Source organism: Cordyceps fumosorosea (assembly GCF_001636725.1).
Source record: "Cordyceps fumosorosea ARSEF 2679 chromosome Unknown scaffold_38, whole genome shotgun sequence".
In the NCBI taxonomy this organism is placed as follows: Eukaryota; Fungi; Ascomycota; class Sordariomycetes; order Hypocreales; family Cordycipitaceae; genus Cordyceps; species Cordyceps fumosorosea.
This window is the reverse complement of record NW_017387338.1, coordinates 109,462-131,096: the sequence shown is the minus strand read 5'-3', so window position 1 is coordinate 131,096 and position 21,635 is coordinate 109,462. Positions and strand designations below refer to the sequence as shown.

At 58.8% G+C, this 21,635-nt stretch overlaps 8 protein-coding genes across 8 annotated transcripts in view; 4 read left to right on the top strand and 4 right to left on the bottom strand.

Annotated features, from left to right (window-relative positions):
* Positions 1-203: 203 nt before the first annotated feature.
* On the bottom strand, positions 204-662 carry ISF_08956 (BolA protein; the record flags this gene model as incomplete). The annotated part of the gene is made up of 1 exon (XM_018852559.1): positions 204-662. The coding sequence occupies one exon, from the start codon at positions 660-662 to the stop codon at positions 204-206; it is 459 nt and encodes a 152-aa protein (XP_018700288.1).
* A 3,930-nt stretch (positions 663-4,592) lies between these two features.
* Positions 4,593-7,401, top strand: ISF_08955 (Peptidase S8, subtilisin-related protein; the record flags this gene model as incomplete). The annotated part of the gene is made up of 3 exons (XM_018852558.1): positions 4,593-4,724; positions 4,784-5,161; positions 5,245-7,401. 3 exons carry the CDS (start codon positions 4,593-4,595, stop codon positions 7,399-7,401), a joined length of 2,667 nt encoding a protein of 888 aa, XP_018700287.1.
* Positions 7,402-7,679: 278 nt separating this feature from the next.
* ISF_08954 (hypothetical protein) lies at positions 7,680-10,952 on the bottom strand (the record flags this gene model as incomplete). Its single annotated transcript, XM_018852557.1, has 1 exon — positions 7,680-10,952. The coding sequence occupies one exon, from the start codon at positions 10,950-10,952 to the stop codon at positions 7,680-7,682; it is 3,273 nt and encodes a 1,090-aa protein (XP_018700286.1).
* An 811-nt stretch (positions 10,953-11,763) lies between these two features.
* Positions 11,764-12,747, bottom strand: ISF_08953 (hypothetical protein; the record flags this gene model as incomplete). Its single annotated transcript, XM_018852556.1, has 3 exons — positions 11,764-11,910; positions 11,992-12,435; positions 12,661-12,747. The coding sequence occupies 3 exons, from the start codon at positions 12,745-12,747 to the stop codon at positions 11,764-11,766; spliced, it is 678 nt and encodes a 225-aa protein (XP_018700285.1).
* Positions 12,748-14,081: 1,334 nt separating this feature from the next.
* Positions 14,082-14,435, bottom strand: ISF_08952 (hypothetical protein; the record flags this gene model as incomplete). The annotated part of the gene is made up of 1 exon (XM_018852555.1): positions 14,082-14,435. One exon carries the CDS (start codon positions 14,433-14,435, stop codon positions 14,082-14,084), a length of 354 nt encoding a protein of 117 aa, XP_018700284.1.
* A 3,003-nt stretch (positions 14,436-17,438) lies between these two features.
* On the top strand, positions 17,439-19,329 carry ISF_08951 (Peptidase M24, structural domain protein; the record flags this gene model as incomplete). The annotated part of the gene is made up of 4 exons (XM_018852554.1): positions 17,439-17,881; positions 17,993-19,004; positions 19,061-19,167; positions 19,230-19,329. 4 exons carry the CDS (start codon positions 17,439-17,441, stop codon positions 19,327-19,329), a joined length of 1,662 nt encoding a protein of 553 aa, XP_018700283.1.
* A 421-nt stretch (positions 19,330-19,750) lies between these two features.
* On the top strand, positions 19,751-20,274 carry ISF_08950 (Fructosamine/Ketosamine-3-kinase; the record flags this gene model as incomplete). Its single annotated transcript, XM_018852553.1, has 3 exons — positions 19,751-19,927; positions 19,956-20,175; positions 20,228-20,274. The coding sequence occupies 3 exons, from the start codon at positions 19,751-19,753 to the stop codon at positions 20,272-20,274; spliced, it is 444 nt and encodes a 147-aa protein (XP_018700282.1).
* Positions 20,275-20,709: 435 nt separating this feature from the next.
* ISF_08949 (LipA and NB-ARC domain protein) overlaps positions 20,710-21,635 on the top strand; it is a gene marked incomplete at both ends in the record, with an annotated part of 1,984 nt that continues 1,058 nt past the window's right edge. Inside the window, one exon of the mRNA XM_018852552.1 lies at positions 20,710-21,615. Coding sequence (XP_018700281.1) covers positions 20,710-21,615 — 906 coding nt within the window. The remainder of the gene's footprint in view (positions 21,616-21,635) is intronic.

Below are 21,635 nucleotides of genomic sequence, written 5' to 3'. Positions count from 1 at the left end.
GCCGCTTGTGTGTGGGCAGATTATTGTACATTTATGTAGTTATTTAACGTTATAGGTATATCCATCTCCTATCCCAAATCTCGTACAAGGTGTCAACTGTTGTATCCATCCGCCTGTCCCGTATCTTGTATATGCTTTTGAAATGTCTCATACCGATTCGTATTGCTTTCCACCTTTTTTCGTCCTCATCCGATCTCTTCTCCTCACGACTGCTGCGGCTTCTCCGGCACGCTCGTGCGGATCTGGACGCCGTGCCAGGTGCGCACCAGCTCGCCCAGCGCGGCGTTGACCATGCGCTGCTGGCGCAGCACCGACTGTCCGCGGAAGGCCTCGGCGGCGATGTCGATGGCGTACATGCTGCCGCAGCCGCCGGAGACGTCCTGGACGAGCAGGGCGGAGGGCGAGAGGGCGTCGACGAGGAGTCGCGCGATGGCGGCCTCGGCGTCGGTCATGCTGGGCGTTTCGGCCTCGGCGGCGGCGGGCGTGGAGGAGGAGTAGAGGCGGAGGAGGCGTGGTGGTGGTGGTGAGGATCGGAGGACGGGGGAGGAGGAGAGGTGGTGCGGACGGGCGGTGGTGATGGGGCGCGCGAGGAGACGCAGGGGAGCGCGGGCGCGGGCGCGGGCGGCGCGACGGCAGGCGGTGCAGAGGAGTGATGGCTGCATCCTGGGTGGTTGTGTGTGCGAGACCGGATTGAGGGTCGATGACGGAGATGGATGCACAACTCTGGTGATGCTGGGCTGGATGGAGAGCAATTTCGGCGCGGCCGCGGATTTGCCGGCGCCGGCCGAGGGAACGAGAGAGAGAGGAAATACAGTGGGTCGGCTTAGCAATGTGGTAAAGGGAATTGGCTGGGAGTGATGGGAAGAGTGTTGGTTTTTTCAACATTCCCTGTTCTTTTTTTTTTCTTTTTTCTTTATAAATGATAATTCTAGCTCATTTGGAAATGATTTTAGAGTTGCCATAGTATTGATTTTTTATCTGTGCCGTTGTGGCCGTGCTAATTGGAAATCAGGAGGGCAGTTGGCAGCAGTCGATGGCCTTTAGTATTGTCATCATGTGCTTTTCCCTTCTCCCCTCCTTCTCTTTCATAGACTACGTATCTTTTTTTAAAAAAGAAAGGATTTTATTCTCTTCCCTAAATCTTTTTCCTTGACCCCATTTTTTTGGTTCTTTGACATTTTTGTGCTATTCCCGTCGAATGTCCGTCGTTTTCCCGTTCCATAGCCAGTTCTCAGAGCTTCAATTACATCGTGACAGGAGAATATCGTTTATACAATTAGAAATAAAAATATAAATAAAGTTGTTTTGCAACCGTAATGCCATGTTCGGTTATCGGATGTCTTAAGGGCATTATCGTGTGTGCCGCACCGTAGCGGCCAATTGAGGGCTAATTTACGTATTCGAAAATTGAATACGTTAGTAATCACTGTGGAAAATGACTGATTGATCTTGTTCACAATCTGGCCAAGAAAAGCGAAATGCCCAACAATCGCACCTTCCTCTGTTGAACAATATTGGCAGCCCTTGGTCCACCATCCTGGCCCCTCAAGGCCCCCAAAGCCCCCAGGAACCTTTTCACCACCCGCATAATCATGGTCATTGGCAATGCGAATTGGTCACCTTGGCGCCTGACATCCCCAGCTGACCGCTGTCACCTTCTCGATTAAGCCACTCATCAAATTCTACGGCCCAGCGGAATCCGGAGAACGGACAGCCCTGCGATATCAGGCACCGGGGCGCTGTTATAGGAGGGCGGAGAAGTAACGCAGCAAACGAGCACGCACCGTCGGCCCCCCAGTTCCAAAGAGGAAGCTGCTTTAAGCACGACGGTGGGAACACGGCGGCACGAATGCAACGCAACAGGCAAAAGTGATCATCGCTGTCTCTTTTTACGCTTAATCTAGTCGCTCGCCTCGAGACCAGCTGTTTGCCTTGTTCACCCCCGTATTTGTTGCAACTCTGGAAGATGCCGAGTGGTTTGTGTGGAGTTTGCGCGTTGCTCGTTTGCGATGGTATTGCTGATCGCAAAAAAGCAGCAGGCGAAACACGATACAGGTTCGATGCGATCGCGAGAAACATCCATGGGCCGACAATGAATGCGGAGCCTGCAGGGCCTTGCTGCCAAGACTGCTTAGCAGGAACCTTTGTGTAGCGGTCTCGCTCTCGTGGCGCAGCGCAGCGCAATGCAAGCAAGCAAGCAAGCGAGCAGGCCCCTCCCCCAGCGCAAGGAGCCGGGTCCGTCCACACGCACGCACGAGGCCGGAGATGATGGCTGTACGTAACACCTTGGGCCCTTGGGATCGCTGTCCGGGATGGGAGCAGTGCAGGTGCCCAGCCGGCTTGTTGAGCAGATAACAAATCTTGTGCGGGGGGATATGACCCGACGCGGGACATTACGATTCATGCGTACGGATGCGCAAGGTGCGAGGCTTCGATGCGCAAGTTACGAGCGGTTGAAAGTTTACGCAAGTCGACCATCTACTATTCACAAGTCTCTCTTGCAGCGAATACAACTTGCACGGCAGCAAGCGGATGGCAGCACAACACACACAAAAATGACACACTTTTGACATGATCCCAACGAGGCGGCGCCACAAGCCAATCTCACCTCCCCTCGACACCCTCCACAATCGACCAGCCCATTGCGGATGTGGCGCAACAGAAGTGCTCTCCCGCCGGGGCCGCCGCCCCTAGGCTAGCCAAGGTGTAATTGTATCCGTACCTGCCTCTACTTTGCTGGTCAAGTCTGCCCTCGCATCTTCGGACATTGGCCGCCGGCGTTCCGCGTCTCGTTGCCGACGGCCCACGGATGACGGACACAGGTGACTGCTATCCAGCTCGCTGCAGAAACCAAACGCAGAAGCAATGTTGCATGGCCGTGGCGTCGACAGTGCAGGGCTGCTGTCACAGACCGCGACAATGTCTTACTTGTCAAACGCACCAGCATAACACTACCGACAGCATAGCACCACCGACTGCTATACGGATACGTTGTATGGATACAACTTACCTACAAGCTCTGAGGTCTGCCAAGAGGCTGGATAGGCCCGACCGAGTCCTCGAGCAAAGAAGATACACTCTCACTCTACGTTAGACTTGGCACAAAGCTAGCAATTCTGGCCCATTCCGACGCGAACCACTTGACCAATTATCCGACCACCAGCTGCCGGACCTACCCAAACCAGCCAAGCGGGTGTCTTCCAGTCCCCGCCCTACGTGCGGCCCAGGTCCCAGGAACACAGAACTCTAGATCCAAATTGGAGAAGCCTCAGCGCTAGAATCCGTGGTAGCGTTTGTGGTACTTCTCATCGATCTGTCATTGATGAAGAAGAAAGCTGCGGCTGAGACGAGGCAACATGTTCCATGCTGGCTTCGGCGAGAGGCAGCCCTGACTCGACCTTGTCTCTCCACCGCAACGCTAATCGCTGATGGCAAGCTGACAATGCAGTGCGCACTGATTCTGGGGCTTGGGCTTTGCTCCCACTTCCAATAACCAGGCAAGGTTGGGACGGGACACCCCACCGACTGCTCGATGGAGTATTCGGTACACTTTTATTATCAATGTAGCCAAGCCGTGACAATGCGATTGACATTGACTCTATGCCGTGATCGTTCCGCGGATTTGGGGGCCCATGCTGATTCCCACACGGTTCCCATGCCACGTCAAAACATGCCGCCGCCTCGCGCTGTCTCTCCCTTCATGCCTTGTCACCCTGCGACACGCACAATAGTTGCGACCTGCAAGGCTCCGTCAGATCGCTATTCACAGCAGCATCTACCCCGCAACTTAATGCAACACTGATAATCAATACAACAACAAGACCTGGTTCAAACAACTTCAACAACCGCTACGGGCCTGGCTGCCCTGTCCCCCTGCAATCTCTTTTAGCCTCGTTGGCGACTCCCAATACCCATCACCAATGCCAATACTGCTAGCGACGCCAGCTTTCCGAATGGGGTAGGTCGGTGCAAGATAGCGCACAAACTAATTTCAAGCTGGCGCCATCGGCGGAGAGACAAAGGGGTCATACAGTACCGAAAAACCCTCTAGGGGAATAGACCTGGATGGCGAGCTGTTGCTGCCCATTACAGCGTCCTCGTACCATGCCCTACGCGCCACATACCGCACGCCACCAGGAGGGAGGCCATGGACTACTGGTAGCTTGGCTCTGCCTCCAAACGCAATCTGGCGACCTGCCCAGACGGGATGTGTCTGCGCCTGCATGGCGCCGCCCCAGTGGATAATGAGGGGAGGACCAGGGCAGCATGCACATTGCAGCTTGCACCTTGCATCCTGTCCTCTCCCCCTGCTCTCGTCTACTGTTGGAGCAAAAGGAAAAGACGGGAAGCAAGCTGATGAAGGCGGGGACGCCATGACCGGCCGGCCTGCTCCGCGATAACGTACAGATTGGTGCCAATGGTAAGTATATAGCTGGCCGTGCGCCGCCTCGGTTCCGGCTCACCACCCACCGAGGCCCTTCGTTCTCTCGTTCCCTCCAGATCGACTTGGCGACGAGGTTCTGCCCTTCTTTTTGATTTATTTTCTTTTTCTGTAATCACAGGCTTGCTTGCAGCTTCCCGCAGCCGCAGCCATGGTCAGGACATCTTCGCTCCTGTCGCTCCTGGCCACAGCCGCCACGACGGTTGTTGGCCAGGCCGATCCTAAGCCCGCCACACCACCCGCCATTCCCGGTGCCTACATCATTGAGTTCGAGGACGGCCACGTAAGTTGATCGCTGAATGTGCGCCGAGATGGAGCATGGATGCTGATGCAAGCGCGCAGAACACCCAGGCTGCCATCGACACCGTCAAGCAGGACGCCACCGTCCGTCTCAACCTCAACTACGACCTGTTCCAGGGCGTCTCCATCCAGCTCAACGATGTCAAGACGGCCGAGGAAAAGGCCAAGAAGCTCGCCGATCTACCCGAGGTCAAGAACATTTGGCCCGTCACCGTCGTTCCCCGTCCCGATCCCATCATTGAATGGGTCGCGACCGAAGGCCTGCAGGTGCTCGGCGACAAGTCCGCCTCGGTAGGCGGCCTCGGCGCCCGCGACACCGCCGATCCCATCAGCACTGCGCAACGCATGGGCCAGATTGAAAAGATGCGTGCCAAGGGCTACAAGGGTCGCGGCATCAAGATTGCCGTTGTCGACAGTGGTGTAAGTTGCAGACCGCCAGCCGACGACTTGGCTTGTTGGTCATACGAGGTCGCTGATAAGGAGGGTCGCTAACATGATGGTAGATCGACTACAAGCATCCCGCTCTCGGTGGATGCTTTGGAGAGGGCTGCCTTGTCACCCACGGCTACGATCTCGTCGGCAACGACTACGGCAGCACCAGCTGGAACCCTGCCCCCAAGGACGACCCCATGGACTGCGGCGGCCACGGCAGCCACGTCGCCGGCATCATCGCCGCACAGCCTAACCAGTACAACTTTACCGGCGTGGCGCCCGACGTCACTCTCGGCGCCTTCAAGGTCTTTGGCTGCAAGGGCGGCACCGGCACCGATATCCTGATCTCGGCCTTCAACCGGGCTTACCAGGCAGGCTCCGACCTCATCACTGCCTCCATCGGCGGTCCTGCGGGCTGGGTCGACGAGCCCTGGGCACTGGCTGTCTCGCGTATCGTTGAGCGCGGTGTTCCCTGCACCATCTCTGCCGGTAACTCCGGTACCTACGGCCTTTTGTACCCCAGCAGCGGGTCGTCGGCAAAGGGCGCCGTGTCCATCGCCTCGTACGACAACACCGACACCCCCGCGCTCGCCAACATCAACTACTACTCGGTCGATGGCGGCGACAAGCAGGAAATTCTCACCACCGGCTCCGACCTGGACGCCTGGGACGGCGTGACGCTCGACGTCTGGGCTGGCAGCTACGACACCAACAAGACCGACGACGGCTGCAGCGCGCTGCCCGCTGACACACCCGACCTGAGCAACAAGATTGTTCTCATCCACCGCGGCACCTGCTCCTTTGTCGACAAGGTCAACAATGCGGCGGCCAAGGGCGCCAAGTACATCATGATCTACAACAACAAGCCCGACCCGTTGAGCATGCTCGTCGACGGCGCCAAGGCCCTGGCTGTTGGCCTCATGGGACAGGACGATGGCATCAAGTTGATCAACCTGCTCAAGGCCGGCAAGGAGGTGACGCTGTCCATGAACAGCAATGCCAAGACGGCCAAGGTGCTCTCGTACAAGCAGAACACGATCACTGGCGGTGCGCTCAGCTCCTACACCAGCTGGGGTCCCTCGTGGGAGCTCTACGTCAAGCCCGATGTTGGTGCGCCCGGTGGTAACATCCTGTCGACCTACCCCACGGCCAAGGGTTCCTGGGCCGTCATGTCGGGCACTTCGATGGCGGCGCCCTTCATTGCCGGCTCCGTTGCCCTGATCCTCGAGGTGCGTGGCAAGAAGCTTTCGCCCGCCACCATCACGAACCTCCTGTCGGCCAACGCCAAGCCGCAGCTGTTCAGCGACAACACCAAGTTCCTGTCGAAGCTCGCGCCTGTTCCGCAGCAAGGTGCTGGTATTATCCAGGTGTACGACTCTGCTTTCGCCACCACGCTGCTAGAGCCGTCGAGCCTGTCCTTCAACGACACGGCCAACTTTGTCAAGAAGCACACCATCAAGCTCAGCAACACGGGCGAGGAGTCGGTCAGCTACGACCTTGGCCAGGTGTCCGCCTTCACCATGTACTCGCTCGGCACGTCGGGCACCCAGGTCACGGCCTTCCCCAACGATGCTGTTGACGCGTACGCCAAGCTCAGCTTCAGCAAGGACAAGGTGACGATTGCGGCCGGCGGATCGGAGTCGGTGGACGTGACCGTGTCGCCGCCCGAGGGTGTCGATGTCAAGCGGCTGCCGATCTGGTCCGGCTACATCACCTTCAACGGCACGGACGGCACGTCGCTGTCGATGCCGTACCAGGGTGTGTCGGGCTCGATGCTGGACCACGCCGTGATTGACCGGGACGGCGCGAGCTGGATCGCGTGGAGCGACGACAAGGACCTCAAGCCGCTGCCTGTCAACATGACCTTTACGCTGCCCAAGCCGGGCCAGACCGGGTGGTCAACGCGCCTGCCCACCTTTGTCCTCAACATGTCCCTGGGCTCCAAGAACGTCACGGGCCACCTGGAGCCCATGACGACGTGCCCTCCCAACGGCACGTACGAGTACAAGGGCTTCAAGACGATCGGCTCGCCCGCCGACTTCCCGCTCCTCTACATCAGCCGACTTAACAGGTCGAATGCGTGGGACGGCCAGTTGGCGAGCGGCCAGTACGCGCCCGCGGGCAAGTACCGTCTGATTACGCGGGCGCTGCGTGTATTTGGCGACCCCAGCAACGAGAAGGACTGGGATACGTCGATTGGTAACCGCTTCGTCATCAAATACGAGTAGAAGTGGATGAGGTGGATGAGTTGTGGATGGTCATGTATTTATGAGAGGGCGGTGCCCGAATATATATATATATATATATAAAAAACTCTCTTTAGTTGTACATCAAGAGTTTACAAATCACGAAGCCAACTGTAAAAGTGCGTAAAATTGTGTCATGTCCAAAAGTAATTTACATGTGCCAACATAAACTGGGTATCCTTTCCCTCGGTATCCTTCCATCGGATATCGACTCACACTCGCACGCTCAAACACGTAGGCAGCCCGCCCCTCCTGAACCGTCAACTCCTCACATCGATGCCCTTGACGCCCATCGTCACGTCCGCCACCTCCCTCGCCAGGCTCCGCGCCGCAGCACCACCGCCCATCGCCCTCGGCAGCACCACCTCCCCCCTGACCTGCTCCGCCTCCTCCTCCGCCTCCTCCTCCTCCTCCTCCTCCAGCACCACCACCGGCTCGCCGCCCGGCAGCCGCACCTCGCGCGCGCCCAGCGTCCGCGCCACGTCCAGCAGCAGCACGTCCATCGGACATATATACGCGACGCGCTTCCGCGCGCTCCACGCGAGCACGTGGCCGCACAAGTCCCCATCGTCCTCGGCGCCGACGACCCACGCCCCGCTGTCCCCCGGTATGCCCATCGCCCGAGAGCCAGAGGAGGAGGGCTCGGTGCTGGCGACTTGGTGCGCGTGGCTGGGGGACACGCGGCCGTAGATGCGCACGCTGCACAGGGCGGGAAGGATGAGGCCTTGGCGGGAGCCGCTGGTGCGCGCGACGCACCGGACGTGCTTGCCGGGCAGCGCGGCGGACGGCGCGAGCACGGTCGGCTGTTGCGGCTGCCCGCACCCCGGCTGGTCGTCGGGGAGCCGGTCGGGGGCGAACTCGAAGAGCGCCCAGTCGACCTCGTGGACGAGGCCGCGGTGCGGGTCGCGGCGGCGGCGGATGCCGCTGGACGCGTAGACGGCGCCGAGGCGGAAGGTGGCGAGGTGGTCCTCGTCCTCGGTCTCGGTGCACGGGTAGAAGCCCTCCTCGACGTCGTCGAGGGCGGGCTGTGTGACTACGTAGCCGTCGCCGCAGCCGGGCTCGACGCCGGGAATGTCGCCCGGCTCCGCTGCCTCTTCGTCGTCGTCGTCGTCGTCGTCGCTGTCGTCGTCGCCGTAGTCGCTTGTGATGTCCGTGTCAGAGTACGCTTCCGACTCCGTGTCGGATAGCTCGTAGCCATCGTCGTCATCATCGCCGTCGTCGGTGCTTTCGTCATATTGGGCCGCGTCGCGGTAGGCTGCGCTGCGCTGCGCCCCCTGGCCGCCGAGGTCGTCCCGGTCCGGGTCGTCTAGCATGTGGTGCACCGTCATGCCGTACGTCCTTCCGTCCACCACGACCAGCCCGCCGAAGCTGACCGGCGGCAGGTGTCGGTCACCGATCCACGCGCCGATGCTCGCACCGTTGCCCGGGCGCTCCTGGTACTGCGGGTTCACAGCCTCCACCAACTCTCCGTCGTCGTCGTGCGTAGAAGTAGCCATGGAGCGCCGGGCGGCGCGGGACCGGACCACATGCCCGCGACAAACCCGCAGCGCGAACCCCGTGGACCCGTCAAACAGACCGCCGACGCGCTTGTTGAGGATGGCGCGCACCTTGCCGACGGAGGAGCACACGACCAGCACCGTCGGCTCCGTCTGCTGCGGACTCAGCCCGATGGACTCGAGCGAGATCTCGACCGACTCCGGGTGCTTGCGGTAGAAGTGGCGCAGCGCCTGGTTGATCTGCGGCATGAGGATCGTGTTCCACTTCTCGACCGCCTCGGCGGGCAGCGGCACCTGGCTGTACAGCCTGAGCTTGTGCTCCTTGGCGGCGGGCTTTGCAGGCTGTGCTTCGCGCACGCCGTGAGTGGTCGCGTCTTCTGGTGCGAGGGCCTGCGGTTGTGAGGAAGGCTGGGCAATGTCGTGCTTGTGCTTGGCATCGCTCGACTGCCTCGCCTCTTCCTTCATGTCCGCATCCAGTCTCTTCTCCCAACCGCTGACGCCGTCCAGGATGCAGCACGTCTCGAGGAAGCGGCCTATGCGCATCTGCACCTGCACCAGCGCGGCCTCCCGATCCTCGCCGCCGGTTCCCATCGCCTCCCCGCAGGTGCGGACCGCCTTGGCGTACAGGCCGCCGCACTTAACCTCGAGCAAAGCCATGGCCGACGCAATTCCGGCGTCGTCCGACGGCAGCCTCTCGACGTTCATCCAGAGACCGACGGACAGGAGCAGCACGGAGAGCGCTTGCAGCTCCAGCACGCGCTCGTCGGCGACATGGAGCACAGACGACCTCTGCGACTCGCTCGTCTTGGGCTCGGAAAAGACGTCAAACGACGAGATCAGCGGCCGTCGCACGTCTACCGCCGCGTTCAGCGGCAGGACCCCCTCGGCCGCGGCCTCCTCGTCGCAAAACAGGACGTTGTCCGCGGCGAGCTTTCCGTGCGTGACACCGCGCGCGTGCATGTCGAAGACGGTGCCGGCGATGTTACGCGCGAGGCGGAACTTGGCCTCGAGGGGGGGTTCGCGCGCCGGGTCCTCAAGCAGCACGCGCAGCGAGCGCATGTCGTGCGTCGCGGCCCTCCTGTAGGCGTCCAGGACACGGGCGTCGAGCGGCGCGGGGAGGCGGTAGACGAGACCGAAGCGCGCGCGCTCCAGGTCCTCAAAGTACCCGAGCAGCAGCGGCAGGCCGGACCACCGCGACTGCGGCGGCGGGTGGGTGGAGAGGCCGGCGGAGAGCCGCTCGAAGCGCGCCATGGGCGGCGCGATGCCGGTGGCGGCGTAGATGGCGTCGAAGGGCGCGTACTCGAGCAGCAGCGGGCCCCAAGGCGCGAGGGTACGGCCGCGCGCCATGTCCGCGTAGGCCGTCTTGCTCATGAGCACGACGGCGGGCTGCGCGGAGGCGTCAGTGCCGGGGGGCAGCTGGGTCTGGGCGGGCGGGATCTCGGTGAGCTGCGCGGGGTCGATGACTTGCGGTGTATTTATGCGCGTCGGCTCAAACGAGCGGGAACTGGCGGCGGCGGCGGTGGCTGCCTTGTAGGAGCCGGAGCTGCCATCTTTGGAGGGTGTCCGCATCGCGGCGCCGCGTGCTCTTGATAGGTCATAGAGGGTGTCCACGGACGCTGTAAAGTCATTGACCAGGTCCTCGAAGCGAGCCCGATCCCACTGCACCATCTTGTCCTTCTTCTCCTTGTTGTCCGCGCCGCCGCTTCCGCTCAGCCAGAGCTGCTCGGCCTCGGCGAGGATGTCCTTGATGGTGGACATGATGCTGGCGACGACCTCTGCGAGGCCCGCGCGCGAGAGCGACTCGTCAATCTCGGCGGTCTGGGCGGCGGGGTCGGACCACTCGAGGCCCCAGCCGACGAGGCGGTCCTTTTGGATGCGGAGCTTGCGGTGCAGGCCGGCGGCGTCCGGGTCCTGCTGCTTCTCGCGCGGGACGGGCGCCTGGACGAAGTCGGAGGACTTCTTGGTGTCGTTGTAGAGGCGGGAGAGGCTGTTGCGGAAGGGCAGCTGGAAGCCGCCGGGGGGGAGTAGGGTCTCCATGTGTGTGTGGGTATGGGTGGTGATTCGAGGGGATCGGTAGTGTGTCTCGCAGGATTATCGTCGAAATATTTCGGGATGGATGTGTGTGTAGATGAATGTATATCGATGGTGTCGTGGATTTGCTGGTGTTTGCGACAAGGTCGTGGCCTGGCTAGGCAGATGTATTCTGTAGTCGCACAGCAGGCGGGCAGGGACTAACAGGCTTTGCTGGAAAGATGCTATCGTAGCGATGGTTACAGTCTAGTACTTGGCTAGGTGGCCTGCGAATTGCGTGCCATTCTTGGTCTCGGTCGTCTTGTCGGTCAGCGATGGGGTTCGATATCGCGCGAGCCCTTGGTGGTGGAAGAGACACGACGGCTCACAGTGATGCGTGTTGGGGGAAGGAGGATGGAGGATGAAGTAGGCGGCGAGAGCAAGTCAAGATGAGCAAGTCTAGACTTATTATTCTGTTGCCTGTTTTGGTGACGAGTTATTAGGTGGTAGTTGCCTTGCCTTGCTGACCCAATGCAGGCGGCTATGCATTCTCCCCGCAGTGAAGCTGCCGCGCGACGGCTTTTGGTTGGTCAGGAATTCTGTTGCCTGGATGCGTCCCACCCACCTTGACTACAGTGGGAGTGCAATTATGTATGTACCAAGTACACAGTGGGAATTCGCCATGATGACGATGAAAGTTTCTCCTGTCTCACATTTTTGACTTTTTCTCTTTCTCTCTATTTTCCCCCCCTTCCGAGATGAGTTGCCAGGAATCTTTTAGGCGCTTGGTTGTGGTCAACACCGTCTGGTGATGTTGGCTTGTATTGTAAATGACCCGCTACATGAAGTCGTCCTCCCAATCCGCGCTGCGGTTCTGATTACTCTGCATATCCATATTCTCCTCCGTAAACAAGTCATCATATGCATGGTCCTTCTGCCACTTCTTCTCCTTCCACTCCTGCGCCTGCCGCGCCTCTTCCTTTTTCTACCCATCCCACCCAAAGTCAGCCACATTCCACACCCCCCCACGTCGAGCGAAGCGAGGCAAAGAAAAAAAAAGACGTACTTGGAGTTGCAGGGCGGCGTTGGCCTTGCGACGCCGCTCCTTATCACGATCATCACGCTGCTGCTTCAGGTCCGGCTTCTGGACCTCGGTGCGCGTCTTGGTCAGCCTGTTGACCACGGGGTTCTGCCGCGCGGCGACGAGCACACGCCGGACGAGGCGCGGGTTGTGGAAGGAGACCTGGCCGACGTCCATGGAGCCGTCCTTTTTGAGGTTGGACCAGGGGGTGTAAATCACCGTGATGTTGTCCTTTTTGTTACCTTGGGGGGGTTGTGTCAGTGGGAGTTGCTTGGGGGAAGGGGGAGGGGGAGGGAGGGAACCTTCGATGGAGTTGGCCTTGGTGAGTTGGGCGAGGTCGGCGACGAGGTCCTCGGGGAGGGAGTCCCATGCTTGGTCCGGTTGCATCCGGAGGTAAACGTGTGCGCTGGACAGCTTGTCGACGTGAAACTGGAGTTTGTGTGAGCGCAGCAGTGGCGGGGGTTGGTGATGCCCTCATGGGCTGCGGGTAGGTGGTTCATACCCTGGAGACGGATCAGTAACTATCCAACTTCCCTCAAAGACGGGATAGGGGGATTGCGCACCAGACATCCTCGTCCCAGCCGAATTTAATAAGATCCTCGTCTTCACCGACAAAAGTCAGCCCGTCAACTTCCCGTCGGGTGTGGCATGTACAGTGGTCGGCATACTCTCAAACTTGTCCTTGCCGACGTAGATGAAGCCAGGCGGGTCCACCACGTTGGACGTGTAGTAGTACACCATGATGGAAGCGTTTTTCCGTCTCTCTCCCTACTCTACGCAGATCGAAGCCCCCGGCTATCGTCACGGCAGCAAGGCTGGATGGGCTCTGCTGCAAATCGGAACGTCGTGATTCGCAGGTTCTTTCGTGTTTTGCTGTGTGGAGAAAATGACGGCACACAGTGACTTCTTGCACGTGACGTTACCGCGATGATTTCTGACCATTGTCATTGCTCTGGATCATCATTTGGCGACCGATTCGCCTCTGCACTTCTTTTCTGGATCGTTGAGCTGAGTTTTTTTGTTCTTCTCTCGTTTATTCGCGATATTCTCGGAGCGCACGAGACACGAAATCTGAACCTATGCCTTTACAGAAAGGCGAGACATCGCGCAGGTATTCTATGTATGTAGCTCAGCAAGACAGGGTCCTGTGGTCGCCACTAGTACACCTGAGTGGCCTGATTTTCTTCTCCTGCCCTTGCTTGTTTTCTCTCATGTTTTTGAACGTTTGTTTTGTATCATCTTATATCTTTTAGCATTTCAAATCCCGCTATTTTTTTTTTCGCCGTCTTAAACAGTCAACTATTTGGTTGCCTCCCTCTTTAATTTGAACCACCCGTTTGGTTGCAGCCTTGCTGAACGAGGAAATCAATGGCTTTGAAACATTCATTCTATCATTTTTCCTCAGAATTTGTCACTACGTCTGTCACCCCCGACGGTATTCGGGGCCACCCTTTGCTGAGGAACGCTTGTAATCGTCATCAAATAGGCCGACATGACTACGAATACATCACCGTCTCACCAAACGACGAGAACCCCCTTCTCATGTATCCTCCAGTCAACTTTTCGAAATACTCTCTTATTCTCTGTAGATTGTGTGGATTGACTGTAAATGGTCTGTACGCCTAGCAACACGCCCGCGTGCCATCATGGCTAACCCAAATCCTGCATCCCTCACTGCAGTTAACCATCATTAATCATTGTCATTCCTGCCCGTGTCCAAAACATTGCCGAACCTTCTTCATCGGCCCTGTCCGAGTCCATAGCTCAACTGAGACCCTGCTCAGATCCGATGAACAACGGACGATCCTAGCCCCCCTGTTAGCTGCGCGTTACCACTCCATCGGTGCACGCAGGGCCCTGGTTTCACGTGTCGTCGGTCCCACGCTCTCCCTTGGAAACCTTTTTTTTTTCAGCTTCCGTGTGGTGGCGATAGTGGAACCCTGGCGGTTCTGACCAGCGACCGCATGTCCTCCGTTACGCTGGTCCAAGGTCGCATTGTCAGCTTGGGCATGTCTTTGCCACCCCGAGGGAGGAAAGGGAAACGTACAGGGTCGCTGACTTGCTAACGGTACCGGCTAATTAGTGACGGAAATCTGGCCCGCCTCGAGCTGGGTCTCCAACTTGGCACCGTCGGTGTCATTGACACTGTAGATGTCCAGGCGCATCTTGTACGTGCCAGCGGCGATAATGGACGAGTTGGAAAAGGTAAAGATCATGGTGGACCCGTCATTCTGCGAAACCCCCCCCGTCGTGGGTTCAGTGAGCAGGCCACCGGCCACGGCACTTGACCTCGGGTCCAGGAGCACGGCCATGGCGAAGAAGTTGGCGCCGGACTCTTGACCGCTGATCTGCACTTGGACATGTGGCGAGAGTACCTTGTTCTTCTCGGCCTGGCTGGGAGGATGCGTGAGGATGACAGCGGTAACCATTGTGGAGGAAGAGGCGTTGGAGTCTTGGTGTAAGTGGTGTAAGTGGTGTAAGTGGTGTTGGTGGTGATGATGACGGAGGTTTGTGTGGTCGAGATGGTGAGTAATCCTGGCAGACATGGTCGAGTGTAGTAGCGATATATATATGTGAGTCGAAGAGGAAGGCGGCAAGGGAAAGCAGGGACAGGAAGCAAGATTTGATTACTCTTGATGAAGAGATTTCGGGCGGATGATGTGGCCAGTGTCTATGCGCGCGCGTCTTGGGCCGTGTCCCTTGGAGTTTGTTTCGGTGCACGGCAGCTGCTGGGGTCTTAACGGCCGATGCTCGTATGAGTTGTTGTACAGTGTGCGATGTAATTGTCTCTGGTGTGGCTGCAGGTAGTTTGATCGGGTAGACGTCCAACTTATGTAGGGACCCGGTTTCAAAGGAGCTGGGGAGGCGACATAATTGCCGGGCGCTGATTTGACTTGAAGTATACGGATGATAAGAGACATGTCGTCGCTACGGGTAGATAGACGGCTTGGCATAGTAAGGACCAATAGCGGGAAGAGTGGTGCTAATGAGGTGAGAGTGGGACACGAGCATACGACCCGAGGTGAGGTGAGGCGAGGCGTGAGGAGCAGAGGCATAACAAGAGAGCTGAAGGCTGAATGGTTGTCTGAGAAGACATGGGGCCAAGGCTGGATTGGCATTGACTCGTGAAGAGGGGTGGATGGGTGACGACAACGATTCAGAGGGGTGGTGGGTGGGCAGATGCGGAGGGAGGTATAAGAATAGGCAGAAACAAGATGCAGGAAAGCACCAATGGGGGGTGTCAAGATGAAGATTAAAAAAGAGGATAAAAGATAAAACAAATCATGACAAAAATACAGACTAGGGGAAGCGACCCGGTGACATGGTAGCAAGGCGCGCGGCAGATCGACTGAGAGGCCCTTGGCGATGCATGGTGCATCGAGGTTCGCAGGAGCAGGAAAGACATGCATGCGGAGTACATAGCAGAGAGACATGTGTAAATGTCTGATGCCTGTCTGGCAATGAGGAGGCTTGGAGGGCCGACGATGGTCGGTCGGTGGACAGGGCGGCTAGTAGACAGGATGGGCAGGATGGGCAGGGTGGGCAGGGCCTGCATCATCTTGACATTGCCGGGGACCGAGGGAAGAGAAAAGGCGTGATTTGCCAATGAGGTGAGCTGGCGCTGGGTCCGATGCGAGTCTGATGAGTCTGACGAGTCTGACGAGTCTGACGAGTCTGAGTGCGAGTCTTAGTGTGCGGGTTGGACAGGTGGCCAGGGGTACATGTCCATTCGCAAAGTGAGACAGCGGCACCGACAGTCAGGCTCGACTGGAATTTGGAGGAGACAACAAAGGGATCGGAGGGTAAGTCCGCATGTCTCGTCGTTGGGTTACTGAATCAAATGTCTGATTGGTCATGATGATGGCATCACGGTGCGAATGGTGGCTGCGAATTTGCGTGGGAAAAAGGGCTTGGCCTGAGGAGAGGGCGACAGCTGGGCGGGCATGCCTGCAAAGTATGCGTACCATAAAAGTCCGAGTGCTGGTGAAGCGTAGGCATCTCAGGCAACTACGTTTGACGGGCAAGTTGAAACATGTCAGCTTCCCATGGTCCTTTGTGTGCTGAGCTAGGAGGAGGCCAGGACACGGGTAGTTTGCGACTAGTTTGTTGGGGATGGAGTGAGCGAGAGCAAGCCGCGCGGGAAGCTAGAGCGAGGGAGGAGGATTCAGGGGGGCCCGGCAGTGACGAGACTTGGCATTTCTTGGTCGGATGTCATGGTCAGAGTTGCATCTGGAGTGGTCTGTAGTGGTAGTCGAATGATGATGATGATTGTACGACTGCGAGGGCGCGGCCGGGAAGGCGAGGCGGCGGACCAGTGTCTCGCGGTGTTTGTGACTGTGATGAGCGAGACGTCGGGGGCGTGGCGGAGGAGGAAGAGGAGGAGAGAGAAATGTAGAAGGGAGGAAGGGTGGGGGACAGGCGGCAGCGGCAGCGGTCAAGAGGGAATGTCGTGCATGGCGTCGGCTGTCGTTGTGCGAGGTAGATAGATAGATGGAAATGGAAGTGGATGGTGACGGGAAGATGGTGTTTGTGTTTGTGCAAGGTGAGCTGTCACGGCGCGCCAACGAATTACTCTGCACTGCTTTCTAGGTACTGTAGTTACCTGGTAACTGGTACTAACTGGGTACTTTGGCGGGTGCGGGTTGAGATGAGATGAGATGAGTGCGAGGTTGGTGCGAGGCTCGTGCGAGGCTGGTGCGAGGCTGGTGTGAGGCTTGTGTGAGGCTTGTGTGAGGCGTGGGGGCCCTCTGCATCTTTCGGCGATGCCGCGGCTGGCAAACAGACAGACAGACAGTGGTATGTGATGAACGAGATGTGATAAATGGTTGTATTTTGTCGACATGGAAATTTGCCGTCGAGTAAATCTACTTTATTCCTGTAGTACGATTTATTTCTTATCGGGTAGACTGGCCGACGGAGGCGTGCGGGTAGTGCTGCCGCGACGGATTAAATACGGTTGGCATAACGTAAATGGAGGGCCGCTGACGTGACGGGCTGAATGGTGAACGGTCAACAGCTGACAAGCCAGGATGAGGGAGGCATGATACAGTTGGAATAAAAAAAGAAAAAAAAAATTATTAAAATGCCAAGTTTCTAAAAGAAAAAAGAGAGAAAGAGAAAAAAAAACGCGAGATTTATATAACCAGCCAGACGCCTACATGCGTACTTCTCTCTCCTCTGCGGGAGCCGACTTAAGCCGCCGTGGGGCAGAGAACTGGGAACTGGCAGCTTTGGCGGGGATTTGCCCCTTGCTGGCAGTCCCATCCCATTGCAATGTTCTTGTTGTTCAGTGAGCGATTGTCCCTTTTAATTGATTCGATTGGCTGGAAATAAAAATTAGCACCTTTAACGAGCTGTTATGCTTGGCAGGGTATAGGCAGCCAAAGGTACCCCGGCCCAGCCTGGCTGATGACATGCTGAAATACCCCGCCATGAGCCTCGTTGCCCCTCCTCCTCCTCCTCTTCTGCTTCTGCTTCGTCCAATCCTTCCTCTCACCACGGCCCCTCTCCGACTTGTCCGACACGGCCACATTCTTCATCGGCCATCCCCTCCGACCACGCCGTTCCTACGCCCCGCAGCTGCCGCTCATAAGATTCTTCCTCCCGCGCCATCCCATCGCCGCACTCTTGCCCACGCATCATCCCCAACACACCTCTCACCACGCCATCAGCTCCCTCACACTCCGTCCTCGTCCTCCGCCATGGCGCTCCCCGACTTTGAATCCGTCCTCAAGGGCAAGTACCCCGCCAAGGCCCACGCCAAGCGCGTCGTCCAAATCCTCCGCGAAAAGGGCGCCGTTGCCGATGGCTTCATCTACCTCGAGGCCCGTCACACCCAGATGCAGGAAGACAACGACGGGCCCGTGCCTTTCCGGTGCGTCACCATCTTAATCCTAATCTTCATCTTCATTTTCACTCCTGGACACTCTCATGATCCTTGAATGACTCCTGCTGACTCCCATACGCTTACTTAACCCCCGTCCAGCCAACGCCGCTTCTTCTACTACCTCACCGGCTGCAACCTCCCCGACTGCTTCGTCGTCTACGACATCCAGGCCGACAAAACCACCCTCTTCATCCCGCCCATTGACCCCGAGGACGTCATCTGGTCTGGCCTTCCCACCACCATCGACGACGCCCTGAAGCTGTATGATGTTGACGACGTCAAGCCCAACACGGAGCTCCCTGCTACCCTCGCCGCGCTCGCCGCCGCCAGTCCCAAGGCCACCGTCTACGCCATCGACGGCCAGGTCTCCCCCCACATTTCCCTCGACGCCTTCGTCTCCAAGGACCTCGCCGCCGTCAAGCCCGCCATCGAGCTCGCCCGCGTCACCAAGGATGCGTACGAGGTCGCCCTGATCCGCCGCGCCAACTACGTCTCCGGCCTCGGCCACGTCGCCGCCATGAAGCGCGCCAAGTCAGCCAAGACGGAGCAGGAGCTCGAGGCCTCCTTCCTGGAGCGCTGCTACTCGTACAACTCCAAGGAGATGTCCTACCACCCCATCTTCGCCAGCGGCCGCGCCGCCGCCACGCTGCACTACATCGACAACACGTGCAACCTCGAGGGCAAGCAAAACGTGCTCGTCGACGCCGGCGCCGAGGCCGACAACTACTGCGCCGACATCACGCGAACCTTCCCCATCAGCGGCAAGTTCACCAAGGAGTCGCGGGCCATCTACGACATTGTGCTCAAGATGAAGAACGAGACGAGCGCGCGGCTCAAGGGCGGCGTCAACTACGACGAGCTGCACGTCCTGGCGCACACCATTGCCATCGACGGCCTGCTGGAGCTGGGCATCCTCCAGGGTGATCGTGATGAGATCCTGGCGGCGCGCACGTCGGCGGCCTTCTTCCCGCACGGCCTCGGCCACCACCTCGGCATGGACTGCCACGACACGTGCGGCGGGCAGAACCGGCAGGACCCGGACAAGCTCTTCCCCAACCTGCGTCTGCGCGGCATCGTCCCGACCAACTCTGTCGTCACGATCGAGCCTGGTGTACGTGCTTGACCAGTTTCACCACGGAGATTTACGGCTAACAAATGTGTGTCTAGGTGTACTTTTGCGAGTTCATCATCAAGCCCTACCTCAAGGACCCTTTCCACAGCAAGTTCATTAACGAAGAGATCCTCAACAAATACTGGGATGTTGGTGGTGTTCGGTACGTTAAAAAAGAAGAAGATGATTCACAAAAATTGGGCTGGATTATGCTGACTGGTGTAGGATCGAGGATGACATTCTCGTCACCGAGACGGGCCACGAGAACCTGACTAACCTGCCTACCACGGCCGCCGAGATTGAGGCCATTGTCGCCAGCGCATGAGCAAGAGCGAGAGCAAGGGAATGAAGTATTACATGAATACAAAGCATGACTAAATTGGAAATATGTGTGTTTTATAGCCATAACAAGTTTCCCGTAAAACAGAATGTGCAGATGCAAAAAATAAAAGTATAATAGAACAAAAACAAAAACAAAATAAAAACAAAAACAAGATTATCCCACCCTGCTTCACCAGCGACTAAGAACTCCCCCCCGTGCTCTTTTTTGCGGTAGCAATGTCTTGCCAGTCGTTTTCTTTGTTGTGCAACTGTGCCCGACGGCCGGGAGCTCCCGTCCGCCGCCGTCCTCTGGTCCTGCGAAAGTCAACGCGGCGGCGCCATCGCCTGGTCGCACTTGCCACCCACGACCCGGGCGTACCGCTCCGTCTTTCACTTTGGCGCACAGCTCAAGCTCTTGTCTCTGGATGCGCGCCACTGCCACGCCGCCCGGCACCATCGACCTCGTCAAGGTGATGGCGGTGCCGCGCGCCGTCACGGCCCGCGCCAAGCTGCTCCTCGGCGCCACCAGCAACACCCTAATCTTCCTGGGCGTCGACGCCGCCGACTTCAAGGAGATCGCGCGGCTGGTGCTCGACCGGGTGGTGCCGCGGCTTGCTGCGGCCGCTGCAGGAGGACAGCCGCGTGCTGAAGCCGAGCCTGGTGCACGGGGACTGCTGGGACGGCAACACGGGGATGGACGCGCGGACCGGCGCGGCTTTTGCGTGTGACCCGAGCGCGTTCTACGGACATGCGGAGTATGATGTTGGTGACTGGCGGGCGCTGAGGCACGAGCTGAGCAGGGCCGAGTACATGGCGAGCTACAAGAAGCTCATGGAGCTGTCGGAACCGAGTAAGCTGTGTATGCTGTGGATGGGATGTCGGTAAGCTAACGTTGGATGTAGAGGAGGATTGGGAGGCGAGGAACCTCTTGTACTCTCTGGCGTTTTAACATTTGCAATGCGGCTTACGTGACTGGTTCGGAGCAGGGTCCAGTGTGAGTACTGTCTTGGTCTTCGTGTTTCGTGTTTGATACTTATGTTTTACAGTGTGTACAAGGACATGGTGACGCTGTGTGGGATGTTTGAAAGGACGAGCTGGCAGCGCTGGGAGTGGCCGGTGCTTGAGGGAATTCAATAAATCTTGACTAAATTTTGTGATGATTCTTATATACCGAAAGATTGCATGAACAAGTGTATCCGCGAATAATTTCTGCCTGTTTGATTTGGAGGTTGTGACTTTTGTGCATCCCGGGTAGCTCCTGCAAGGGGTCCCTGCTTTGCGGGGACCTCAGTGAAATGAGACCGACTCCCTTTTTTCCAACAACGCAGCTGTGACGAATACATCATCTCGCTCAGCAGGACACTTGATCTCAGCGCAGACAGAGATGGACTCTCGAAAGGGCGGGTTCATTATCCCGCGCCGGCCCGTCACCAGCGCCGCCGATCCACCGCCCCCGGCGTACTCGGACCTCTTCCCCGAGCCGCCGCCGCCGCCGCTTCCCCCTCGTCTGCGCATCAGCAAGTCCGTCGCGCAGCTACACGAGCTACCTGTCCAACCGCACCCCGACATGCCCTCCCCGTCGCCCCTCTCCCGGGAAAAGCCCGCGACGACCCTCCCTCCCGGGTTCGTCTTCCCCAACGACACCTCCTCGGCACTCGGCGACCCCCCGATCCGCAGGGCCAAGAGCTCCGTGGACCTGCGCCGACCACCAGATCCCCCGTCCTGGAAAAAGGCCCTCGACGAGGCGCGCCACCTGGCCTCCGGCCTCCTCACCAGCCCCGCCGAGTCCACCCGCCACCACAGCATCATCCGGCACTCCTCCCCGCTCGTCTGGTACCGCGGCCCTTCCACCGCCGTGCTCCTCACCGTGCTCTCCTCCCGGCCCCTCCCCGCCGCGCGCACCCTCCACCTGCAGCGCCGCGGCCTCTCCGGCAACCTCGGCATGAACCTCAAAGCCAGAGCGGGCGGCGGCAGCGGCGGCGCGGACTGGCTGGACGTGACGCCGGAGCGGCGCGCGACGCCCGCGGACCTCCCGGAGCTCGAGGAGCGCGGCGTGCAGCGCGATCTGCGGCGTTTCCTGACCACCGCGGGGACGAGGGGCGCCCACGTGCCGCGCGAGACGCTCGCGGTGCGCATCCCCGCGGCCGCGCAGGACGGGTACTTTCGGGTGGTGCTGTGCGGGGAGGGGGGCAAGGTGCTGGTGGGGAGTCCCGTGTTTCGGCTGGCGAGCACGGCGGCGGAGGGCGTGGGCGTGCTGCGCGGCGCGGGGCTGCGCACGGCGCCGCTCGAGGTCGGCGCGATGATGGCCTC